The following is a 27083-nucleotide window of genomic DNA, read 5'->3' as shown; positions in this document are numbered from 1 at the left end:
TATTTCCAACCATTCACACAAAATTCCGCAAAACAACTCGACAAGTTTTCAGGGCAATGGTCAGATTAGTTTCGAGCTTCAGCGAACTGCAAATCGATCATATTCGCCGCAGCATTAACAGACATGCCAGACAGACAGAGACACAGACAGAGAGTGTGAAAGAGAGAGAGAGCGAAAAACAAAGTGCTCGAAACATGGGAAAACACTTAAATGCTCATTCACGCGCCAACGAGCCGAAGCATGCAATGCTTTGAAAAATGCCTACAGTAGTGAAGTGGAGCTCTCTCTCTCTCTTTCTCTTTAGTTGAGGTTTTTGGGGCAGATGCGTTGGGTTGAGTGATTCGTGTGGAGCTAATGTGATGCATACACTAAAAATATATAGAATATTTAACAGCGCATGGTTTGGTTGTTTCTTATTTAATGCAATGATTCAATTGAAAACAAAGTCTCAATCGGTTATGAAACGGTTATGGCATAAAGACTAATCCAATGCATTACATACAACGCATTGTAGCTCTTTAATTAAAGTTGGTACAAATTAAGCATTTCTTTGAAACGGTTATGAATCGGGTATGAACCGGTTATTAAACGGTTACAGAGAATATTTATCGGCGCATGGTTTGGTTGTTTCTTATTTAATGCAATGATTCAATTGAAAACAAAGTCTCAATCGGTTATGAAACGGTTATGGCATAAAGACTACTCCAATGCATTACATACAACGGATTGTAGCTCTTAAATTAAAGTTGGTACAAATTAAACATTTCTCTGAAACGGTTATGAATCGGGTATGAACCGGTTGTTAGCGAATATTTATCGGCATATTGCTTTGTTGTTCCTTTTTAAATGTAATGAAAATTATGGTTGATTCACATTAAATCTCAATCCTCAATCGGTTATAAAACGGTTATGGGTAAAAGACTACTCGAATGCATTCGAAATAACACATTGCAGCTTCCTTATTACTCTGAAACAGTTATGAACCGGTTATGAAACGGTTATGTACCGGTTTTCAGAATATTTAGCGGCACACACTTTGGGGTTTTCTTTATGAATGTATTGAAAGCGATAGTTGATCCCCATCCATATAAAAAACTCAATCGGCTATGAAACGGTTATGGGAGAAAGACTAGTTTAATTCAACGCATTTCAGCTTCTAAAGTAAATTTGGAACAAATTAGACATTTTTATAACCCGGTTATAAACCCATTTCTTTAAGATGTTTTCTACATTATTAAGTATTTCATAAATTTGAACATAAACTTTAATTATTTGGCTATTAAATAAATCATTTGCCATTTAGAAACCATTGTCAACTGGTTGAAGCACTTTTCAACTGATTAGTGTACTAAATACCCTTCTGTAGCCAAACTACAATCCAACAGCATGTAGTGTAACTAAAAGAAAACTTTCGCAACGAACACCACAATACATATTCCCCTTGGAGCAATTTTGAGCCAACGTTTAGCCATAAGAGTGCTATTTAAAACGCCATTGAATCGGTTCACAGGGCTACTTCGAAAATATACTTGTATATATGTATGTATATTTAAGTTAATTCAAAGAGCCCGCCACACTGTTGTTGCAGTGGCAGTCAAATGGAGAAAATGTTATGGCCCGGCGGCAATTTTGCTCAAGTTTCGGCCATATTAGATGGCATTTAATGGTTTAGCTGCCAAGGCAGAAGCAAAAAAAAAAAAATCAAGTAAGAAAGTTACAGTCGAGTGTGCTCGACTGTGAGATACCCGCTACCCATTTTTAATAAAGGCAAAATATTGCGGTATTATTTATAAAATATACCGAAAATACTGAAAAATACTAAAAATATACCAAATGGTATATTTGGTATATAGATATAGTACACTATTCAAAATATACCATAGACGGCACAATATACCAGATTGTCAGCCAAAGCAACTAAGACCCCTAGTAAGTAGGCGTTTTTGCCCATACAAAAGTATTTCTTTAATAACTTCCACAATTTGTATCTGTTCGCAACCAAATTTTCAGGAATCACAACTACTATGGTAATTATTGTATATACCAAAATTCGCAACTCTAGCTTTACGCTTGTAATTCGATTTTTTTAAATTGCGGGGGCGTGGCAAAAATTTTAAACAAACTTGATCTGCGTGCAAACATAACAAATGCTGTCGAAAAAAAATTATAGCTCTATCTCATATAGTCTCTGAGATCTAGGTGTTCATACGGACAGACGGACAGACGGACATGGCTAGATTGTCTCGGCTGTTGACGCTAAACAAGAATACTTTTTAGGGTCGGAGATGCCTCGTTCTACCTGTTACATACATTTCCTGTCGGCACAAAGTTAGAATACCCTTCTACCCTATGGGTAGCGGGTATACAAAACAACAAGAAGTAAAACAAGAGCAACAAAGATGACGGGCAACGACAACGAACATTGAAGCGAAAGTCGAGTGGCATATAAATCGTTATAGGCCAATTCTCCGCTTGCTTTTGTACAGTTAATTTTCGAGACGCCGGGCGTTCAATTACAAAAGTTTTTGGCCAACAAACTCGGCCAAGTTAATAACATTTATCGCTGCTCATAAAACATGTGTGTGTGTATGTGTGTTGGGGTGTGTTGTAGTGTGTTTGTCCTTTTGGGGTCTGTCTAAAAGTTATTGCAACAAGTTTAACCTATTTTTTTCGCCAGCCAAGTGCGCTCTCTCTTTCTTTGTCGCTCTCCTTTCGCCTCTCGCCTGGCATATCCGGTTTCCGCTTGGGATCTATTGCTACATCCCCGGATTCACAACCGCTCCTTCATCTTCATCTTCATCTTCGCCTTCGTGTTGCGCTGTGGCACAGGAACTTGCTTAATACTTGAGCAATTCTTTTAAGTTCTTTTGCGTCTTGCGGCAACATCGACTTGCCATTCGACATTTCTATTGCCGACTCCTGGGGATTCTCCGATTGCCTCTGCCTCTACTTCTGCTGCTTGTTGCCTGTTGCTCTCCACCAAGTGCGAGTGGTTAGGGTAGTGAATAGTCGGTGGCACGTTTAGGTAACATTTTCGAAAATTTGCTTAAACAAATTTCCGCTTTGTATTTCCTGTCAGCGCCAACGTGAACGTCAACGTCAACGTCCCATTGCCTAATCCATTCTCTTGGCCTGGGGGCATAAATTATGCCTGGCAGCCCGTCATCAACGTCACAGCAGCAGCGGAGCTGAGGGCGGCTGCCACGCCCATGCACCAAAGCACGCCTTTCTCACTGGCCAATTGTTTGATCTGGCAACTGCACTGGCCACCAAAAATAATATTAAAACAAAGTATAACAAAAAAAAAGCTGTGCACAAAATATGCATAAACATACCCGACAGCTGCCACAGTTGACGAGGCAATTGAGAGCAGGAGGAGGGATGGGGATGGGGGAAGGGGGGTAGAACAGACTAAAGGTAGTGGGGCATTGTATTGGCAGGTAACTGGCAAATGAACCTTGACGTGAAACATCAAAGAGGCATTTGCAGTTGTTTCTCGTAGTTCAGTGGTTTCAACATATCAAACGTTGCCACGCCCCCTTCTCAGTCGCCCCCCACGCACAACACCAACAACATGTTTCCCAGCAAGAGAACGCCCCAAGTTTACTTTAGTCGTAGTATACAAAAGCTTAGAGAAGTTGCCGTTTGGGAACTTTGTTCTTGTGCCTTTTGGGCCAAACGGTCAACATATGGCCAAAAAGAAGGAGAAGGAAAAGGAGAAGGCGGGTGGTAAACCATCAAAGTCAAAAACGTTGCTATTGCTACAATTATTAGCGGGTTTCCATATGCTCTGGACTCAGTCGTAACCGCAACCGCAACCACAACCGCAACTAACATGCAATCGATATATAGTATTATCATAACACTTCTTTCCTGCTTATAGTTATAGTTATAGTTATGATAGTTGTTGGCCACCATTTTGTTACGCATTTGTGGAAAAAGCAGAATAATGTAGTATTCCTTTGTAAACATACCGAATTAATATACCAAACACTATATTTAATATAACATACCGAATTAATATACCAAAGACTATATTCAATATATAATATTGTTTCGAAATATACCAAAGTAATTAACAACTAAATAAATGGCAATTCAAACACAACAATGTACGAGTTTGTTATTTTAAATATACCAAATTAATAAGCCAAAATATACTGAAGTAAATAACAATCATTTGCTATCGCGGTATTTTTCTTAAATATACCAAATTAATATACCAAAATTGACTAACATTAAAATCAATCATTTGCTACACATTTGCAATAAATACGAAATTAATATACTAAAATATACCAAAGACTTTATTTAATATATTGATTCAAAATATACCAAAGTAACTAACAACAAAAGATAAGAAAATATAAATGAAATAAATTGCAGTATTAATTTATAAATTATAATTCGTTAGTAACAATCATTTGCTATTGCGGTATTTTTCTTAAATATACCAAATTAATATACCAAAATTGAAATTTATATATCAAAATATACCAAAATAACTCCTTAATTTTTTTAATAAAAAGATAAGAAAATATAAATGAAATAAATTGCAGTATAAATTTATAAATTATAATTCGTTAGTGGCTGGCGTCATATTTAACAGTGCCTTAATAAATATAAACAAAAAGTAGACAGTCGTTCAATAAACATTTGACTATCAATTTGTCTTTAAAGCTTTATCGAATCCCATCGAAGGTCAGTCTACAGCTTTAACGCTTCTCTGGCCAATTACGAAATCAGGTTCCAGGTGCCAGTTAAGAGCCGAGGCAAGAGATAAGCCACGCCTAGTGCAGGCAGGCGAAACGTTTGGCTAATTGAGATGACAAAAGTGTGGCCATTGCCTGTCGGCTTAGTCTCACGCCCGAAAATGAAAATGAAGTATGCCAATGCACGGATTCAATTTATTCGAGCAAATCGGTATAAAAATCCACAAACATAAAGGAGTGAAACATATTAGGATTGTTTTCTTCCACCTCCTAAAAGTATCAAATTGAATTGCCTTGTGTGTGAAATGATTTGAGATTTGTAGTTTTTAGTAACAAAGCTATGGCCCGAAATGTGCCATAAAATATACTAATAAATTTGTAAACTTGGAAACAAATTCGATAAACATGCTAGAAAATTCAGAAATAATACAAAACAATATTAAACATGGAAGGGTTTCAAGTTTCTACTCTCAACGCAGCTCAATAGAAAACAGGTATTTTTATTATTATTGTTTAGTATATTAATATACTAAAACTGCTATAAAACTCACAAATAATCAAAGATGAGTATACATAGAAGAGTTTCAAAGTTCTACTCTAAATGCAACTCAATAAAAAACAGTTTTTTTTATTTATTTAGTATATTAATATACTAAAAATACAATTAAAGATTTGTATTCCAATTGAAGCGGAATAATTAACTTATTCTTAATATTTAACAATTATACTAAACAGATTATTGTTTATTTAGTATATTGATATACTAAAAAATTCAAATTAAAAATATATTTTTTATTAGCAACGTGATTAACTGAATAGAGTTTTCTCTTTGTATTAATTGTGCAAACAATCATCACTGATAGGTATAGAAGAGTTTCAACATGAAACCGGATTATAATTTATTTAGTATATTAACATACTAAGAATTAAAAAACAAAAAAAAAAAAGATTTGAATAGAGTTTTCTCTCTCTCTGTATTGAATGTGCACATATATGAAAAAGAGAAGCCTGCAACGCATAATGATGAACAAAATCAAACCGCAAAACTGGCCAGCAAAAATCTCAGTATGTGTATCTTTTCACACACTCGCTCCCCCTTTGCCTTCTCCCTCCCTCCCAGCGTCACTTTCTGTGAGTACGGGAGTGGAGCTTGTTTACATTGCTTCCACACACCGTGCATGCCCCAGGCATCCAACTCTCACTGCTGCTTCCACCCCTCAAAGGAACGCAACTCGAGAGTCGGAGTCGGAGACGAGTCGAGTGGAGTCTCGGAGTCTCGGCTCAGCTCAGCTTTCATCATCATCTTTGGCAATGGCTTGCGGCTGGCACAACTGGCTGAAAAACATGAAAAGTTTGCCACAAATTCACAACCCAACCGAAAAAACAATAAGCAGCAGTTTGATTTCGATTTGGTTCGCTGCTCAACGGGTCAGTTACCCTGCAAAATATTATTAAATTATGTTATGTGACCTAATCTTGGAACATACAAAATTCCAATAGTCAAGTGAATTGTAAGAATTTCTGTATAATTCTTTTTGAAATTCGCATACACAATTCTTGATATTTCAAGGGTATTGGCAGTAAATCAATTGTGTTGTGATTTGTGTTGTTCATCATCATCATCGTCATCGTCATCAAATGCAAAATGTCATGACTGGCCTCTGTTTTGCTCGTATAGTTTGGTAAGTTGTGACTATAAATAAAAGGGCATAAAATGCGATGATGCCTGAAATTGATGTGCCCGAAAAGCGATTGCAATGACAGATGCGCGCTATTAACGGCACAAAAAGGTGAATGCCAAACCCAAAAATGAAAATGTTCCGACCGACCCCGAGCTGAGCTGAGCTGAGCATCATAAATTCCCAGCAGTTGGCAGGCAGCAGCCAGGATCATGAGTCAGGCTCCCTTCAGGCAGATTCAGCTCCAAAAAAAAAAAAAACATTGAAGTAAAAACAAGTAAGAAAGGTACAGTCGAGTGTACTCGACTGTGAGATACCCGCTACCCATTTTGAATAAAAGCTATATATTTTGCGGTATTATTCTCAAAATATACCAAATATACTAAAAATACTATACTAAAAATTTACCAAATATGTGGTATATCGATATAGTAGCGCATTCAAAATAATACCATAGACGGCACAATATACCAGATTGTCGGATAAAGCAACTCAGAGCTTTAGTAAGTAGGCGTTTTTGCCCATTCAAAAGTATTTCTTTAATAACGTCGACAATTTTTATCTAATCGCAACCAAATTTTTAGGAATTATAACTTTTATAGATATTATTGTATATACAAAAAATCGTAACTCTAGCTTTAAAATAACGCTTGTTATTCGATGTTTTTGATTTGCGGGGGCGGAAGGGGGCGTGGCCAAAAATTTGAAACAAAATTGATCTGCGTGCAAACATAACAAATGCTGTCGAAAAAAAATTATTGCTCTATCTCTTATAGTCTCTGAGATCTAGGTGTTCATACGGACAGACGGACAGACAGACGGACGGACATGGCTAGATTGTCTCGGCTGTTGACGCTGATCAAGAATATATATACTTTTTAGGGTCGGAGATGCCTCCTTCTACCTGTTACATACATTTCCTGCCGGCACAAAGTTATAATACCCTTCTACCCTATGGGTAGCGGTTATAAAAGTGCCAGAGTGGGCAATGCAAAACATTTCAATAATGAAAGCAAAAAAAATATATATATACATGTATAAAAAATCAGAGCGAAAGTATACACACACACACACATAGGACTGCGTGTGTGCGAGTGTGTATGTGTGCAGTGAGCCATTTTATGTTAACAACTTTCTTGGCCCAAAGCGTTTTTCATCATCAAGAAGCAGAGCACAAGAACAGTCGACGTCTTTATCATCATCATTCTGTTTATCATTAACAACTCGTCAGGCATCATCATGACGGTGATAATGATCACGATGATGACTGTGCTCGAGTGTGTGCCATATGTCACACACACACACACACATTCACTCCCAACTGTGGGAACAAATAGAGCAAATCAGGCAGCAATCGCGACTGAAACATATGAAATAATAATCATAATAACAATAATAAAAAATAAATAAAATAAAATGCGCACAGCTTTTTCTCTTCTCGGAATACGAGGAAAAACGGCAGACAACAGATGGCGCTTGTGTGCGCAGGTTGAAAAACTTTATGAACCATAAAACCAGGTGGAGAGAAAAAAAAAACCCAAAGACGTCGCATAGGCACGCAACGTCCTTTTGTGCCTGAGATTTCCCAATTTCCTTCGCCTCATCCTTGAAGTCGCATCTCCTTACTTTTGCATATCATTCATCTGATGCTCAACTCTCTTAAAACACCATTAGATTGCAAATACGCCAGATACTTTTATGGTTATACAGTTGAGAGCTAAACAAAACACAACAAAAAAAAATAAAGCATACTTCTTAACTGAGATTTGTTCGTGCAGAAAAGGAAAAACACACACCTTAAGAATCGTGAGCAAGTTTCAGGTTGGATATCTTTATTAAAGGCACAGAGATTTGTGAATGATGATGAATACTCGTATAAAGCACATTTCAAGTGATTCAAGTGATTTAAATTTGCAGTTTAATTGCTTGTGAATTTGACTAAATTAATGAAATCGTTTTGACAAATTACAAGTGATAAAGCTCAGAACATTAACTGCAAATCAGGTCAAAAACAAATGTTGATGTCAGTTGTTGTTAAATAAATTATCTTACAAAACTGACAAACCGCATTATATATGTGTGTGTGTGTCTTTGAAATGCTAAAAACCTTTACCGAAATTTGTTAGCAAGCGTAATCATCATCAACACTTCCTTCGATGCGATAATTGCGAAACCGATAATTGTCCCATTTTTGTGGCCGAAGGTCGAAACCGAATCAGGAACTGAACCGATACACAACCCAAAATACAAGTATATATATAAAGCAAAGGGTAAAGAGAAAGGAAGAATGGGTGAAGGGTGAAGGGAGGTAGCCAATCCTCTCTCCACAACGAACATGCTATCAATTTTATTTTTATTTATTTTCCCTGCCACTCCACACTTTCTCTCTCTCTCCACTCTCCACTCTCTGTGTTTGTTTTTTGGCGCTCAGCCTCAGCATATTTTGTAGCTCGTAAAAGTTTTTGATATAAAAAGTAAACAAGCAGCCAAAAACCAAGCCAGAGGACACAGGACACGAGGCTTGAAATGATGCCGCCGCGCGTTTTTGTGTAAAGCGCAACCCGAAACGCCGAGCAATCGGGGGGTTGAGGGGGCTGGGGTAAAAATTGTTTGGGCCAAAAGAGCTTAAGCTATAGCATTTTTCGCAGCCCTTCGATGTGCTTCTGAGCTGCTCGTTGCTCGTTGCTCACGCACTTGCATGCATTAATTAAAAGTTCAGGGCCATCGCCGAGGCAAGCCGAGACAGACATCAGATGCCTGGGCGTGATTACAAAATATGCCGAAGCAACCAAGCAACCAACCAAGCTGAGCTATTTTTAGCCATCTGTAGGCTCACATGCAAACATAAATACGAATACTCGTACAATAAAAGCCAAAGCGACTGAGCAATACCCTTGAATTTGATAAATATACTGCAATATTTTCAACTTGAACAAATTACTATTAAACGAACAATTTGCAGTTCTTTCGATGGATGCATGAAATCATTGTGAATAAGACCAAAAAGCTGTATACAAAATACTACAAAAAATATACCAAAGGCTATATAGTGGTATATTGATATAGTACTTTATTTGAAATATATTACTGTGAAAAAAAGTAAAACATCGAGGTATTAATTTCAAAATATACCAAATTCATATATTGCAAAAATACTAAAAGAGTACACCAAAGATTATATTTAGTATATTCAAAATATACTAAACATATTTCTGTTATAACTTCTACAATTTGCACATATTTCTATTAAATGACCAATTTGCAGTTCTTTCGATTCAAGGTTTTCGTTGCAATAACAACTCATCAACCAAAATACTGATTAATAGTAATGTGCCCCATTGAAGTTAATGTAAACAATTGCTTCTAAACTTCTTTTGAGAACTAAAATTAATTGAAATTGAGAATTTTGAAGTAATGGAATTTCTCATGAAAGCCCCATTAACATGAGTAGCTAAACATATCAAGTTAGACATAGGGTATTTTATGTAGATGGCGAAAGTATGTTGAAAGTGAATCAAAGTGTTGTACTCACCTTACCAAGTTGAAGTTAGCAGCTGGCAGCTGGCTGCTGAACAACGAGCTGAGCGTTTAAGTTCGTTGAGATTTTCGAAGCACATCTAAAAAGAAAAAATGAAGCGAAGTGTAACAAAAAATTGCAAAGCATAAATTATTAATTTTTTAAGTAATTTATTTTTGGGGTGCAACCAGTTATTCTATATGATTAACGCAAGAACAAGTCTAAGCAATAAAATAGCAAAAAAAATGTGGCATAAAGAACATTTTGAATAAAAACCATTTTATACAAACATACCGAAAAAATACTAACATATGTATATCAAGGACTATTTTTGGTATATCTATGTACCAACAATAAAATAGCAAAAAAAATGTGGCATAAAGAGCATTTTGAATAAAAACCATTTTATACAAACATACCGAAAAAATACTAACATATGTATTTCAAGGACTATTTTTGGTATATCTATATACCAACAATAAAATAGCAAGAAAAAAATGTGGCATAAAGAACATTTTGAATAAAAACAATTTTATGCAAACATACCGAAAAAATACCGAAAAAATACTAAAAATATATCAAGGACTACTTTTGGTATATCTATATACCAGATATCCCAGAAACCATTTACTATAAATGTATCAAAAATATACCGTGAAAATACTAAAGTATACCGATGGCTATATTTTGTAAGCCGATATTTTAATGCATTTGAAATATACCATTGAGTACAACATATACTAAATAGCACAAAATATACCAGATTGCCAGCCAAAGCGTGGACTCAGAGATTCCTCCTTATCAAATGCTATTTCTCTTAGAAAATTATTCGACCCTTTAAGCTTATAGTTCCAAAAGTGAACAGGTCTAAGCCAAAACAAAAAAAAAAAGAAAAAGAAAAGAAAAAAACTAAGCCGAAAACCGTGTGCGATAGTTGACTTGCCGACGTAGTTGCTCTGCCGCCTGCGGCCATTTATCAGATGCCCAAGCAGCCGCAGCCCAAAGTATGCGGGTTTCAAAACTGAAACTGGAACATGAAACAAAAACAAAAGCAAAAGCACAATTCCCTTCCTCCCTCGCAGAAAGAGACAGGCATATACAATGGCTGCTCCTTTGGCGGCAGCAGCATCAGCAGAGCTTTTGCCCTGTGGGTCATGGCAACTGTGCGTAACTATAATTAATTTCATTTTAGACTTGTTAGCAAATAAACGAGCAAACGATGCGGTCCATTGTTTGGCTTTAGACTTGACATAGCAAAAGTGAAAGTCACCAGCAACAGCAGCAGCAGCAACAGCAGGTGGGGCACTGACACTATTTTAGCGTCATTTAGTTCAGTGGGTTACACGACAGAAAGTGCGGCGCAACGGGATGCCGCCTGGCACTTGACTCTCACAGCCAAAGTCATTAGCAAGCCCACACAGCGAGAAAAGACATTCAATTTTGTATCGATTAATTTACTGAAAAACAAAGTTATATTCGTAAAATCAAGATATTGGTCTGAACACTAAGAATTTTGGTCAAGAACATGAAAATCTTAATGTTAGAAAACACATCTTGATTTCAAGAAAAGTTCAAAACAGGAAAGTTCTTAATTATAGTTTTAAGACCAACAATTTTATTATAAGATCAAAGCAATATTACTTTATATCATTTTGTTTTTTCTACTATTTATTTATTGTTTTATCAATATAAAGCACTTGGTATATTTTAAAATGAATACCTCACTTTTAATAAGAGGAAAATCCTTAGAGTTTTAAGACCAAAAATGTTATTACGAGATCAAAAATTACTGAACGAAATCTAGTATTTTTGGTCCAACATTTTTTAGACGAATGTCCTTAGTTTTAAGAATTGTTGTTGTTAAAGTTGTCTGTTCTTGATTTTAGAACTTGGTCTTTTTTCAGTGTTGTGTTTGTGTACTTGAAAATTTTGCGTAGAATGAACTTAAAGTCATTGCAAATCGATAGCATTAAATTCGGTGCTGAGATTCGTCATGTGGCCAGCACAAAAAAATGTTTTTGGGGCATCATCAGCATCAACATCACCTGGGCAACACTTTTGCTCCTCAGCATTCCATGTGCACTTGAACACACACAGACACACACATACGCGCGAGTTTGCCTAGGAAAAGTTGTTTCCAAGGTGGCTGTGGCGCATGCCAAGGAAATTAGATTTTGCGCCCCCAAACAACACAAACACACAACAAAGTGGAAAGCGGAGAAGATTGCGCGGGAAAGGGGAAAGGGGCAAGACAAAAGGGGTTGACTAACTGGTAAGGGGGAGGAGCAAGGCAAGCCGAGGCAAGACTGAGCTAAAACGGCTTAAATGTTTTGGCATCGCCTTTTCGCTTGATTTGCATAATGGCTGCTGGGGTTTTTGCATGTCGCCGTGAAGTATGCTACACATTTGCACACTTCCAATCGACCGCATGCCAGGAGCAGACTTTCAATTCAAGCGGGTGGAAAATCAACACACATACACTAAGTACACTTTGTAGCACAATTTGTAGCTGCCAGCAACAAAGTCAAGCGAATCAAATCTCAAATCAAGCGTTTCAAACAGACAAAAACCTCAAAATTTTAATCAAAATTGAAAACTAAATACGAAGTTTATGAAATTAATTGTTGTAAAATTGAATTAGTTTGCTTAAAAGTTCAAATAAGCATATCAAAAGATAATCTGGTATATTTTGCACTTAATGGAGTACTATATCAATATACCAAATAAAGCCTTTGGTATATTTGTAGTATAAGATGCTTTGGCTGACAATCTTACACTCTTTGGAATATTTAGTATGTAGGACTATAGCAATGTACCAAATGTAGCATTTGGTATATTTTTTAGTATTTTCGGTATATTAATTTGGTATATTTTAAAATTGAAACCTGATTTTATTCAAAAATGAGTAGCGGACTATAGCAATGTACCAAATGTAGCATTCGGTATATTTTTTAGTATTTTCGGTATATTAATTTGGTATATTTTAAAATCGAAACCTGATTTTATTCAAAATGAGTAGCGGACTATAGCAATGTACCAAATATAGAATTTGGTATGTTTTTAGTATTTTCGGTATATTAATTTGGTATATTTTAAAATTGAAACCTGATTTTATACAAAATGAGTAGCGGGTATCTCACAGTCGAGAATACTCGTAGTTGATTTTAATGCTGCTCTCAGAAATCAAACAAATCAAATCAATCTTCCTGGTAGCTGAAGACAAGTTTCTTTTGTTGGTAAAGAACTCTCTCTGTTTCTGTTGGCCCAGTTTATACAATATTGTTACTACGGTCCTGTCTCTCTGTCTCTCTGTCTGTATGTCTGTCTGTTTGTCGGTCTGTCGACAGCGTGTCCGTTGCGTCCAGTTCGTGGGTTCCGTTTGCTTTCTTTGGCAGCGTGCCGCATTGTCAGCGGAAATTATTTTGCTGTCAGCTGCCGTCAGTCCATCATGTGAGGGGGCTAGCAGCAACTTGGCCATTAATGCGCCTTGTGCATTTCAAGCAGCAACAGTAGCGACTAGTAGCCAACCGCTGACCCAACACACAGTGCCTAACAAAAGGAAAACGCCTGCATTGTTAGCGCCACAACATCAACAGTGCGTCCGTCTGTCGGTTCGTTTTTGCATGCAGCATCATCAGCAGAAATCCAGCTCAAAACGGATGTTGATGCATGCGTCCGACGTCTCCGTCTCTGTCTACGTTTCCGTCTCCTTCTCTGTCTCCGTCTCCATCTCCGTCTCCGTCTCCATCTCCCGCTGTAGTTTCACTTTGCGCATATTAAATTGCTGTGTTGTGCATATCCAAACTGGGCGAAAAACTTTAATTATTTATTTATTCAAATGGTCATGGGCTAAGCTGACAGCAGCATTCTCTAAGCGCGGGGGATTTTTGAAGGTGCTTTTAAGGTCCATTTCAAGCGAGCAAAAAAAGTAATGCAAAAGCAACACAAACACACTCTACATATAAATCATGCAGGCTACAAAAATACAAGTATATATTTAAAATACTTTTGAAAAAAAAAAACGTAGAAAAAAAGCTTAAATAAACGTAAGCCTATCACAGCTGAATGCTCCCTCAATGCTTGGCCAGGATTTATCATTTATGAGGCCATAAGTAGGATTGGGTTATTCAATTTTCGTGTGCGAAATGTGCGAAAGGATCTTGTTCACAGACATGTTGAAATCTCAATGGAAAATCGCACATTGCTCATAATAAATGACATATATAAATAATATCATTGGAAATTCATTGATGAAGTTCGGATCAAGCTATTTAAAAAGAAATTAACGAATCAATTTGAAAATAAGTCGGAAAGCTACAGACGAGTGTGCTCGACTGTGAGATACCCGCTACCCATTTTTAATAAAGGCAAAGTATTGCTGTATTATTTTGAAAATATACCGAAAATACTAAAAAATACTAAAAATATACCAAACGGTATATGTGGTATATTGATATAGTACCGCATTCAAAATATACCAAAGACGACACAGTATACCAGATTGTCGGCCTAAGACCCCTAGTAAGTTTTTGCCCATACAAAAGTATTTCTTCTTCGACAATTTTTATCTGATCGCAACCAAATTTTCAGGAATCATATAGTTTTTATTATATATACCTCAATTCGCACCTCTAGCTTTAAAATTACGCTTGTTATTCGATTTTTTTGATTTTCGGGGGCGGAAGTGGGCGTGGCAAAAATTTGAAACAAACTTGATCTGCGTGCAAACATAACAAATGCTGTCGAAAAAAAATTATAGCTCTATCTCTAACAGTCTCTGAGATCCAGTGTTTCATACGGACGGACGGACAGACGGACATGGCTAGATCGTCTCGGCTGTTGACGCTGATCAAGAATATATATACTTTATAGGGTCGGAGATGCCTCCTTCTATCTGTTACATACATTTCCTGTCGGCACAAAGTTATAATACCCTTCTACCCTATGGGTAGCGGGTATAAACATGCAACAGTTGGAAACTAAAGAAAATCAAGACAAGTATGAAAGCTATAGTCGTAGTATAGTGTAGTCTATAAATTTGCATAAAATACCCCAAAAATGCTAATATACTGTTTTCAATACTGTTAAAAAGCATTTAAAACTTGTTCATAATCACTTGGCTAAGCTGACTTATTATCCAACACTTTAAGGCAATAAGGCAATGAAGAAAAAAGGGCATTTGGAAGTTTGCAAAACGGAACAGACAAATTGTTGCGTTAAAACAAATAAATTGAAATTGCCGTCAAAGACTGAAAAGTCATTTATAATATGCGTAGTAGTTAATATACAACAGCATGTTAAAGGAGAACGACAAAAGTGTGAGAGGAAGGGGAGAGAAGAGAGAGAGAGAGAGAGCAAAATACCCAAAAGTCTATTTACAGAGCAAACTGCAGCTGCGTTACGTTTATGGACTTTTGCTTCCCCCTGATAGCAGATAAAACACAAAAATGAAGCAATTTAGTTAAATGTCGGACATTTACCGTTACCAGCCCGTCCGTCCGTCTGTCTGTCTGGCCGCGTTGTCACGGCCCATCGTACGGGCAATAAAATGCAATTTCTTCAAATGAAAAGCAAAAATTTGTAGGACAAAAATAAAAGGAACGAAACCGAAACATTTTGTGTGCTTGCCACCTGCGACGCGACACAAAAAAATAGCAAATGTGGCTCCTAAGTAACTTTTCATGTACAGCGTTCAGTAAGTGAAGAATGAAAATGAAAAAAAAAAAATAGAGAAAATAAAGTTGGGAATATGATGGTCAGCGGGGGCGGGGCGGGAGCTATTTAGTTAATTTTCGAGCGTCGTCGCAGCCATTGAAAAATTACTTGAGCCCCAGCTAACAGTTTCCTTTTGATGTAATTGCCGCAGCAGCAGGACACAGAGACACCGAGGCGAGGGAAGGTGAAAAGATGCGAGGGAGGAGGAGACGGCGGCCAGTTGGGTGCGGCTATTCATTGATTAACTGCCAAGGCTCAACGATGCTGCCCAACCACACTAACCAAATGCACTGAGCGAAACAATCAATCAACAAGTCATGCGTGACTGAAATACTGAAAATATCTAAAAATACTGAAAATATCCGGCTACGAGAGGTGTCCATAAAAGGGAGGTGCCACATTAAATGTGCTGTCCAACCAAGTGAAGTATATGGCTAAGCAATGTATAAGCCTACAGGTGTCCGCAAAGAAGACGTCCGACCAAGAGAGGTGTCCGTATAAGAGAGGTGTCTGAATAAGAGAGATTTCACGTTATGTGAGGTCGGCTAAGCAATGTACCCTCCTAAGAGAAGTGCCAAGCTATTAATGCTGAGCGAAACAATCAATCAACTTGTAGACGAAAATCATGCGAGACTGAAATACTGAAAATATCTGAAAATACTGAAAATATCGGAAAATACTGAAAATATCCGGCTACGAGAGGTGTCCATAAAAGGGAGGTGCCACATTAAATGTGGTGTCCGACCAAGTGAAGTATATGGCTAAGCCTACGGTTGTCCGCAAAGAAGATGTCCGACCAAGAGAGGTGTCCGTATAAGAGAGGTGTCTGTATAAGAGAAATGTCACGTTATGTGAGGTCGGCTAAGCAATCTATCCCCCTACGGGAGGTGTCCGGCAAAAGAAGCTGTCCTGCTAAGAGAGGTGTCAAGCTATTAACACTGAGCGAAACGATCAATCAACTTGTAGACGAAAATCATGCGTGACTGAAATACTGAAAATATCGAAAAATACTGAAAATATCGGAAAATACTGAAAATATCCGGCTACGAGAGGTGTCCATAAAAGGAAGGTGCCACATTAAATGTGGTGTCCGACCAAGTCAAATATTTGTCTAAGCTATGTATAAGCCTACAGGTGTACCCAAAGATGTCCGACCAAGAGAGGTGTCCGTATAAGAGAGGTGTCTGTATAAGAGAGTTGTCACGTTATGTGAGGTCGGCTAAGCAATGTGTCCCCCTACGGGAGGAGTCCGGCAAAAGAAGCTGTCCTGCTAAGAGAGGTGTCAAGCTATTAATGCTGAGCGAAATCTACTCTAGCATATTAACCAACAAATTGTTATTTTTGTCCCATTTTTCTCCGTGTAGCCATCTAACTGTCTGGCTCTAGACGCCTCTTGGGTCTTTTTCATTTGACATTTTCATTTTCGGTTTTATTTTTTTGCGTTTTTCTTCATCTTTTTTGCTGTTTGCCCACAATCCGCATTCCATCTAGCTCTCTCTCCTACTCACTGTTCCTAACTCTCTACCTATCTCGCTCTCGCTCTCGCTGTCTAACGGTTTGCATCTTTTTGCACTTTTTGTCTCTTTCTTCATCTCTCTTTCGCTCTGTCGCGCTGTTTGTTTGTTGTTGTCTTGGGTTGCGCTTGGCATTCAAAGTTGAAATACCTGAAAATGTTTGGTAATTTAGATCAAAGGCGGACAAGTACGTGCAGGCATTTATGTGCCACGCCCCCGCCCCCTCCCCACCCATAAAGCTTACCTAACAACAACAACAAACGATGGAGGGTTCCGTTAGGGCTCCCGTTAGAAGAAGAGTCGCCGGCTTTGTGTGACATGCGAAAATACTTCTTAAGTCGGATTAAGTAATTTACGCGTGCCACTTTCAATTTGTTGTTGTTGTTGCTGTTGTTGTTGTTGCACTGGCTTTTACTCGATTTTTTCCCGTTACTTTTAAAGCGGCCCGGCCCGTGAAAAACTTTTTCGCTTCATTTTCTTTTGCTTTACCCGACGTATATAAAACGCACACACGCACACTATACACATATATATTTTATATATGTATTTATATATTCACTAAACACATAATTCACATAACAAAAAAAATTTGCAGCTGCAGCCGCAACTGACAAAAAAAAATGGCGACGCCAATAAATGAGACTGCTGAGGCAAATGCTATGAGCAAATGCGCTTTTCACTATAAACACTTATTTAACACATAACACAAATAAGCACTCGAAAAAAAGGGAAAAAACTTTCACATATATACCATTATCTTATATATTCACTAAACACATAATTCACATAAAAAAAAAATTCCGACTGCAGACGCAAAAAAATGCCGCGAAAAAAATGGGGCTCCATCAAATTTGGCGCAAAAAAAAAACACTTTTTGCTGAAGCTGCTCAGGACACAAGCAAATGCTTTGAGCATATGCGCATTTCACTATATACATTGAATATATTTATTTAAACACATAACAAAAAATTGCACTCAAAAAAAAACGGAAAATTTAAATATATTATATTAAATTTGTAACGCACGAAATTCAAGGGGCAGTGTTGCAAACTATCGCAACTATCGATGGGTAGCTATCGCTAAACGATTGCTGCGATCAGCTGACAGCTGACGACAGTGTTGTAAAGTAACCATGACTTCATTTTCGCCAATTAAATTCCAATTTGAAAATAATTTATAGTACAAGAATTAAATTTGTTGTTTATCAACTTGTAATATTAAATTAAGAAAGTCTACAAGCAATCTAAATGATATGCAATAAGTAAGAATACATGAACACATATAGTTCAATGTATTACCGATAAATAGCTTAACAACAGCGTTTGGGACTCCAACTGAGTTATTTCCAATTTGCCAAATATTAACAACATCATCAACATCAACAAATTAGATTATTAGCAATAATGAAGCTGATTTTCCAAAAAGAAATGAGACAAATCTCTTTCATTTCATCGCTATTCACAATGGTTATGTGGCTGGCTTAACAGTTGATTCAATTCTAATTGACAATTCAGAGTGTGACCAGCAAAAAACAAACATTGTCTTTTTTGCATTGGCGCTATCGATAATCACATAATCACGTACACAATCGTGTCACGCACTGAATTGTATTATTTATCGATAGCCGGTCTAAGCTCGATTAGTTTTCGCGATATTTGTGCGTGCGCGTAAAAATATATGTAAATTTTTAAATGCGTATGTAAATCAAATAATTGTGGCATAAGTGCAAAATAATCTGTGTGCTAGAATTTTAAATGTGAATTATAATGTGTGTACGCGTGTGCAGATTTGCAAATCGAAATTTTTGCAGACAAATTAAATTTTGCAACCACAAACAAGGATTTCAATATGGCGATCGTTGGGTGAGAAAAAATTACAAAAATATTTGCCTTACAAGTGATTAAACTCGCTGCGCATTAGCTGTGTGTGTGTTTAGCAAAACCACAAATACGAACATAAAATACATTTAACACACATTGTTGGGGACAATTTGTTGATGTTGCATCAGGTGCTCCTTTGGACGGACACCTGCAATTGTTGGGCATTTTTAACGCAGCGAATTTACGGCTGACAAATCCTTGCGTATGCTCTGTTATATATGTGTGTGTGTATGTGTGTGTGTGTTTTATAGCTAAGCTTACAGCGAAGATTAGAGCAAAGCAATTAAAAAGCGAATTGCGCGGGGCAACAAAGTCAGAACATGTGCGAAGAGTGCCGCTGCTGGCTGACTTTGTTGCTGTTGCTATTGTCTTTGCGCAAAGACAAAGACAAAGGCAAATACAATGCAAATGTGTGTTTACATTTATGCTTGACTTTGAAATGCTTAGAACTGAAAGAATTGAAACAGCAAAGGCAATGTAATGGCCAATGAATAATACAAATTTTAGGCATTGTTAATAAATATTTAAAATATATAAATATCGAATTTAATTAATTTATATATTATCTAAGAAAAATAATATATATATATATATATATACCACCCACCTAGTTTTAACCTGTTATCAAAATTTGCATATTTGAATAGCGATAATCGCAATTTAATATTTCAGTAAGTCCTTCGCCTTAATTCTTGATTGTGTTGAAAACTCGAACAAAATTGAGTTGTGATTGAATTTGGCGTCAAGTTGATTTCGCATTTGATTTGCATAATCCAATCATACCCCACTTGAGCACTTTGCTAATTTGCCAGGGTATTTTCTTCTCGCTTCACTGCTTCAATGCAAATTGACAGCTGTCAATCAAAAAAGCAAGCAACATTTTTAGGGTCACCTGCGTGAGAGAGATAGAGAGAGAGAGATAGAGATGTGGGTGAGAGTGAGGTTAGGTTATATGTGCAACTGGCGATTCACTTGAAATTGATTAAGCGAATTGCCGCCAGCTGGCAATTGGCATCTGGATTGGCCCAGGTTAAAGCAAGAACAACGTTGAGCCATAAACTTGCCAACAAGCAGCAGCGATAGTTTTATAAAAAAAAAAAATACTACTCCATTAAGTGTTGGAGAAGGGGAGAGGGGGGGATTGCTAACCATAAATGTTGCTCTGTGTGTACACTGCGGGGAAAATTCGCAGACTTTGATTAGACTTGCAAATATTATTGATTTGAGCCACAATTTTAGATAAGCAAAACACAACAAATTCATCAATTAAATTCTGAGTTATAAAAGTGAATAAAAAATTAGTGTCAAATAAAAGCAAAATAGTGCGGTATTATGATGAAAATATAGCAAATTAATATTCCGCAATAATACTAAATATATATAAATATACCAAATACATTCAAAATATACCATAGTGTGCAAAATATACTATATTGTCAGGCAAAGATCAAGAATATAAATACTTTATAGTCTAAAAATGGAAATGTAAATGTAAAACGATTTGTTTTATATATAATATTTATTATTATCAATAATTGGAAAATAATGAAAAATGCATTTTTTTTAATTCAGTCGAATTTTACTGCCAATATTTTCTCAGTGTACGCACAATGCGTGTGTCTGTGTGTGTGTGTGAGTGTGTTTGACAAACAACTTGAGCACACTTGGCTCAAAATGACTCTGAGCAGCTGCCAAGTTTTCCTTGAAGCTCGCACGCACTTGACAACTTCCGGTCGTGTTCTATTCTCCCCTCTCTCTCACTCTCTTTCTCTAGTGCTATGTGTCTCTGTCGCTTGTCTGGCGCTTGGATTTCAGCGTCAGTGTCTGCCAGTTATTAAGTTTGCGGCTACAAACTTGTGGTCCAATAAAGTTTACGCTTCATTTTGATTGGCTTTGTGCGCCATCTCTACGAATTCTTTCTACTTTTATTTCTATTTCTGTATTTGTTTTTTTTTCTATTTTTTTTTTTTTTGGTCTATTTCCAATGGAGACGTCGTTGATAAGTCCATTAAATTTAGTTTGCTGTCTTTTGTTGCAGCTTTGAACTTCTTAGTACATTAAAAATGTAGCAGAGTACTTTTTTGGGGTGGCAATTTATCACCTGTGAATAGAAATAAACATTAAAAAGAAACGTTCGATTTCCAATTTCACTTTCGCTGCAATTTCGCAAATCTGCAGCGAAATGAAATCTTTATTTAAAGAACTTAATCCCGAAATATTTGTATTTCTCCCAAAACCAAAACAAAACAGTCTCAATCGAAATAAACATTAAATAAAGAAACGTTCTGTTTTGCAATTTCACTTTCGCTGCAATTTCACAAATCTGCAGCGAAATGAAATCTTTATTTACAGAACTTAATCCCGAAATATTTGTATTTCTCCCAAAAACAGTCTCAATCGAAATAAACATTAAATAAAGAAACGTTCTGTTTTACAATTTCACTTTCGCTGCAATTTCACAAATCTGAAACCTTCTGAGTAAAAATCCTTTAAGGAACTTACACCCGAAATTTTTGTGTTTCTCCGAAAAAACAAAAACAAAAACAAACCTTAAAGCAATTTTAATATCTTTTCTTGGCTTTAATTCAATTTCTCAATGTTTGTGTGTAAGCTCTAAAAATAGTTATTTAGTTTTGTAAGCTTATTTATGCTTTTGTTTTGGGGCACAAAATTTAAGAGATTTTAGCCCCATGCGTATTTTTTGGGCCCTGGGGTCTTTGTTATCTTTAACTCATCTCCGTCCCCATTTTACCTTATGCTTCTTCGTTCTCGTTCTCGTAAAGTGTTTTCTTATTCCACTTAGTGGCAGCCTTTTGCAAATGTTGTTATATGCAAGTGCCTCCTACCTCCCACTTCCAATTCTTGGGAAAAACTTTCAACTCGAATGAAATATGAAAACAAGAAGCAGAACAACAAAAAAATATGAACATTATTCGAATAATGCTTTTTCACAACAATAAGGAAAAACAACATGGGGCTTTTCTCAGAATTCGCATTCGCATTCGCATAACAATGCGAAATAAGTGCAATTATTTTAAATACGCTGCATACGGAATTGAATCAACGCAACGAATATATCCATGAATACTTATGAATGCACCAAGTGCCACCGAGTAACGTGTAACAAGTGCCTCCCCCTGAATAACAACGCTCAACAGACATCCAATTGATGATTGGATGGATGCATCTCAACGCATCGCATCGCATTCATTTCGATGGCTGCACTCAAAAGCTTAAAATATACTCATACTCAACAAAAAGGGGGGGGAGGAAAAAACAAACAATATCATGGTACTTATTTGCATATAACAAATGCGTTTTTATTGCCATGGGTTTAGAATCCAAGGCCAAGCTGCAACAAAAAAATACTAAACAAACATGTTATATCAAAAATACCAAAACTCTACAAAAAAACCAACAATTAAATCAATCGCCATGGATTTAGAATCAAGGGTTTATCATCAAAAATTTGTATAAAACAAATGTAACATCAAATTATTTTCAACTGACAAAAAATATTAAGATACTAAGGGTAAAATCTTTTTTTTTTCAACTGACAAAAAATACTAAGATAAATGTAAAAGTAAATTTTTTTAACTGAAAAAAATACTGAAACTCTATAAAATTACTAAAAACAAAACCTTCTGCAAGCGTAGTTAATTAAATTGCATTATTTATAATTCTATTTTTTTTTATATAAAATCAATAACGAAATTTACGAAACAAAGTTTGTCACTCAATTGAATAGAATTGCCTAATTTATATAATTTCTTCATTTTTTTTTTTTTTTTGGAAAATTAATAACGAAATTTATGAGACAACGTTTTTCATTGTCACACACAATTGAATAGAATATTTCGCATGCCTCAATTGTAGCCAACAAACAATTTTGTAACAAGTTATAAATTACAATTTTACAACAATAATTTACAAAGTAGATAATATTGAAAATTATTAATCGATATTCTGAAATATTTATTAAATATTTACTTTCTCGTAGTTTTTTGGACCCCCCAGAATAAATAGTATAATAATAAATTATATATTGAATTTTCATTTGATTTAATTAATTGCAAAATAATATTTTAAATTCTAACATCCCCTTAATGTTTTTTAAAACCAACAAATATTCTTTTTTCTTCGATTTTTTTTCAGTGTATCTCTGTGTCTCTGTGTGTAGAAAATTCCCCAAATTCCCCGCCCCACTTAAAGCAAAAAAAAAAAACAATATTTTAAATACAGCCAAAATAAAACCGAAAAAACGGAAAAATCTACAACAATTGCAAAGTAAGAAATTCTTGGTGAAGTTTGTCAAAAATACTCAATTCTTTAATTAAAAAAAAAAAAACGGATATTAAAGAAAATCGAAAAGAGTATTTGAAATACCAAATGTATTTTTTTTTCTTATTTAGCAATAGCAAAATCAAAGAAAAAATTAATAATACCAATAATTAAAAAGAACCTGTGAAATTTTGTGAATTTGCAAATACTATTCCCACACATTTTGTGCGAAACGAAACCGAATCAAAAATCAAATATAATAAAAAAAAAGCAAACAGGAGGAACCCAAGGAACACGGAACACGACGGCAGAAGAACACCGAGGATCAACGGATCAGCTAATGGCAAGAGCGAAATAAGTTTCGTGTTGTAAGAAAAGGGATCTGCCGAGCTGCAGTCACAGAACGCCATGCGCCATGTCAAAACTTCGGCATTACAGGTCCATGGATCAGCCCTGCAGCAGCGTCGTCATACGCAAAAAGTTAGCACAAAACACACATATCTAACATAAATCATAAATATTTTAAAACGAAAAACAAAAAACAAACGCAACTTTTCGACAACAACTGCGAAACACCATCTATCCAGCTATACTTTTCCTCTTCTATCTCGAAACGCTCTCTATTTTTGTTGCTATAAACACAGCTTTTCAACTTCACCTCACACAACTTTCATACACACGAACACACGACAAAAGCTAAAAAGCTTTAAGTGCAGCATGTGACGCGCTTGAAAGCTTTGACACAGACAAAACTTTGCATGTGCTTTTTATTGTTGTAAGTTTATCGAGCATGAGCTTTTGTGTGCACTTTTCAAATGCAGAGCTTCAAAAGCTTTATCGAAATCACATTTGTGATTTCACTCGAAGCTCGAAGCAAACTGCAGCACACGTTTTTTTAGTTCGTTTTCTTTTCGATTTACTAATGCCTGCCCTGAGCTTTTTTCTTTGCATGCATGCCTCGAGACGCACAATATTTGAAAATGATGTTTATCGTTGCAGGAACCTGACATCCGTATGCTTCGTCTGCAACCTGCCCATCATGTCGCACCAGGTCGGCCTGGTGTGGCAAGGCGGCAACGGCTGGGACGACTTGGTGCGCGAACAGGTAAAATATGATTATATTTACTTTTTCAATCTATGTAATGCAAATTTCAATTGCAACTTTGCAGCTGGAAGAATCGACGATACGTCAACGTCTTGGCGGTCGTCGCGATTCGGCGGCCCAAATCACAACGCCGCCAAGTCAATCGCCACCACCTGGCTTGCAGCGACGCCGCCGCAGCTCGTTGGCCCAATTAACTGACATTTTGCGCGAGTGGAGCGGCGGCACCAACAAGCAACAGCAGCAGCAAACGCAACAGCAGGCCGCACGCAACAAGGCCCAATTGAATCGACGCGAAACTCTCGCCGATCTCGCTCGCAGTTTACCCTGGCGCACCTCAACCACCGATGCCAGCACTGGAGCCGGCGGCAGCAACACCAACACCGGAAATACCACATATGTTACTCCGCGGAAGCGTCGCGAATCGAGCGCCGATTCAGGGATACGCAGCATGCGATCGCGACGCGATTCCAACACCGCCGAGTTTGTCAAGCATTGGAATCGACGCGAGAGCACCACCGTTGAGGAGCAGCCATCGTCGTCGGGTGGCGTCGGCGTCGTTGTGCCCGTTGTCATCGAGTGCACCAAGAGTGTGAGTGTGTTGTTGTAATTTAAGCGACTTTAAAGTACATTTGTAGAACAGTCAACATTATTAATACTTGTATGTAGCTTAGAAATAGCAGGAAAAGCTATAGACTTTAAAACGTAAATGTATGTAACAGGTAGAAGGAGGCATCTCCGACTTTATAAAGTATATATACTCTTGATCAGCGTCAACAGCCAAGACGATATAACCATGTCCGTCTGTCCGTCCGTCCGTATGAAACACTGGATCTCAGAGACTATAAGAGATAGAGCTATAATTTTTTTTCGACATCATTTGTTATGTTTGCACGCAGATCAAGTTTGTTTCCAATTTTTGCCACGCCCACTTCCGCCCCCGCAAATCGAATAACAAGCGTAATTTTCAAGCGAGAGTTGGTATATACAATAATTACTATAGTAGTTATGATTCCTGAAAATTTGGTTGCGGTCAGATACAAATTGTGGAAGTTATTAAAGAAATTATTTTTGTATGGGCAAAAACGCCTACTTACTAGGGGTCTGAGTTGCTTTGGCCGACAATCTGGTATATGCCGTCTATGGTATATTTTGAATGGAGTACTTATCGATATACCAAACATATCATTTGGTATTTTTTAGTATTTTCGGTATATTTTGCAAATGATACCGCAATATTTTGCCTTTACCAAAAATTGGTAGCGGGTATCTCACAGTCGAGCACACTCGACTGTAACTTTCTTATTTGTTTGTCATAGTACTGAGAATTTTGGTCTACAAAGTGCGTCAAGTTCTGAATATTAATGTTAGAAATTGGTCTTGTTTAGTGTACTATGAAGTTTCATAAAGTGTTTTTTAAATAGTCAACAATATTATAAAATTTAGTATTTATATATATTATAGTATTTATTCGATTTAGATTCGCTTTAGATACCTTAGGAGAAACAGATTGAAAAATAGACTGTGCAACTGTTTTGTCAGCTTTAGCGTTTTGTATTTAAACCCAGAGTTATTTTGCGATACCTTTAAGTAATCCAATTGCTCGATCTAAACAACAAACACTGCAAACCTGCATCCGGCAATTAGCCACAGTCCTAACCTCATGCATGCCTCTCTTTCTCTCTCTCGGACTTTCCTTGACTCCAAACATCCAGGCCTCGCGACGCGGCTCAGGCGAAAGCTACCTGTCGAGCAGCCGTCGCGACAGCAATGTTGCCGGCCGCGTGACAACGCCGCCTCCACCACCCAAATACCAAGTGACCAAGAAGCGTGACTCGCTCGCCGCACCGGAATTTCCCAATTTCCGGCAGGAGCAACGTCCATCGACTAGCTCCGCCGGCTCCTGCTCCGACTCTGTGCCACTAATCTCAACCAGCACTTATCACCATCAGCAGGTGGACTCCGCCTGTCAGGCCCTGCCGCCACCGACGATCATCACCAGCTCGGTGACGCCGCCAGCAACGAGTCCGACGGCGCCGAAGGGTCGCCGCGATTCGACCACCCAATGCGGTCGGGTCAATCGACGCGACTCAAAGGCGGGCATCAGTCCCGAGCGTGCGCCGCGCCTGCAGCGTTTGCAGCGTCAGGCGACGGCCTTCGATGAGAGCTGTCTGCCCGGCGGCAGTCGACGCGGCTCGCAGCCCGCGTTGAGTCCCGATCCGCCCGAGGAGGGCGAACGTCGGACGTCGCGACGTGACTCACTGTCGCCGGACAGCGCATCGCGCGGAGGTCGCCGTGATTCCCGTACGCATCTCTCACCGGATCGTTCCCATGAACGCGACGGCAGTCCACGGCGTCATACGCTGCGACGCCAGAGCAGCTCGGCGGCACGATCGCCACGCTCACCGGACTCAAACAGTTGCTCGTCGTCACGGGATCCCAGTCCGTGCTCCCGCCCGCCGCCGTTGACCACCGTCGAGCAGAATCAACGGCCGGCGATTAGGCGGCAATCGACCACGGAGGAGATTTTAATCGCCCGCGGATTTCGACGTCAATCGACCACCGAGGAGATGATACGTTGTCGCAATTTTCGACGCCAAAGCTCCCAGAGCGATGATGTCTGTCGGTGAGTCGGTGCTTCTTTTTGCTTGCCATTAATAATAGTAGCTAAACGGTATTACTT

General features: G+C 37.6%; 1 protein-coding gene and 1 long non-coding RNA gene across 2 annotated transcripts in view; both read left to right on the top strand.

The window, feature by feature from the left end:
* LOC117570962 (uncharacterized) overlaps positions 1-23521 on the top strand; it is a 77775-nt gene extending 54254 nt beyond the window's left edge. The window contains exons 2-3 of the long non-coding RNA XR_007955265.1: positions 23173-23304; positions 23430-23521. This is a non-coding gene — a long non-coding RNA (uncharacterized LOC117570962). The remainder of the gene's footprint in view (positions 1-23172; positions 23305-23429) is intronic.
* An 18-nt stretch (positions 23522-23539) lies between these two features.
* The window catches only part of LOC117565236 (uncharacterized), a 102704-nt gene continuing 99160 nt past the window's right edge, over positions 23540-27083 (top strand). Inside the window, 4 exon segments of the mRNA XM_052006625.1 lie at positions 23540-23778; positions 24298-24403; positions 24468-24992; positions 26116-27026. Coding sequence (XP_051862585.1) covers positions 23714-23778; positions 24298-24403; positions 24468-24992; positions 26116-27026 — 1607 coding nt within the window. The 5' untranslated portion in view covers positions 23540-23713.

Source organism: Drosophila albomicans, chromosome X, assembly GCF_009650485.2.
Source record: "Drosophila albomicans strain 15112-1751.03 chromosome X, ASM965048v2, whole genome shotgun sequence".
Taxonomy (NCBI): domain Eukaryota; kingdom Metazoa; phylum Arthropoda; class Insecta; order Diptera; family Drosophilidae; genus Drosophila; species Drosophila albomicans.
The sequence above is the reverse complement of the archived record's forward strand: the minus strand, read 5'-3'. Positions and strand labels throughout refer to the sequence as shown.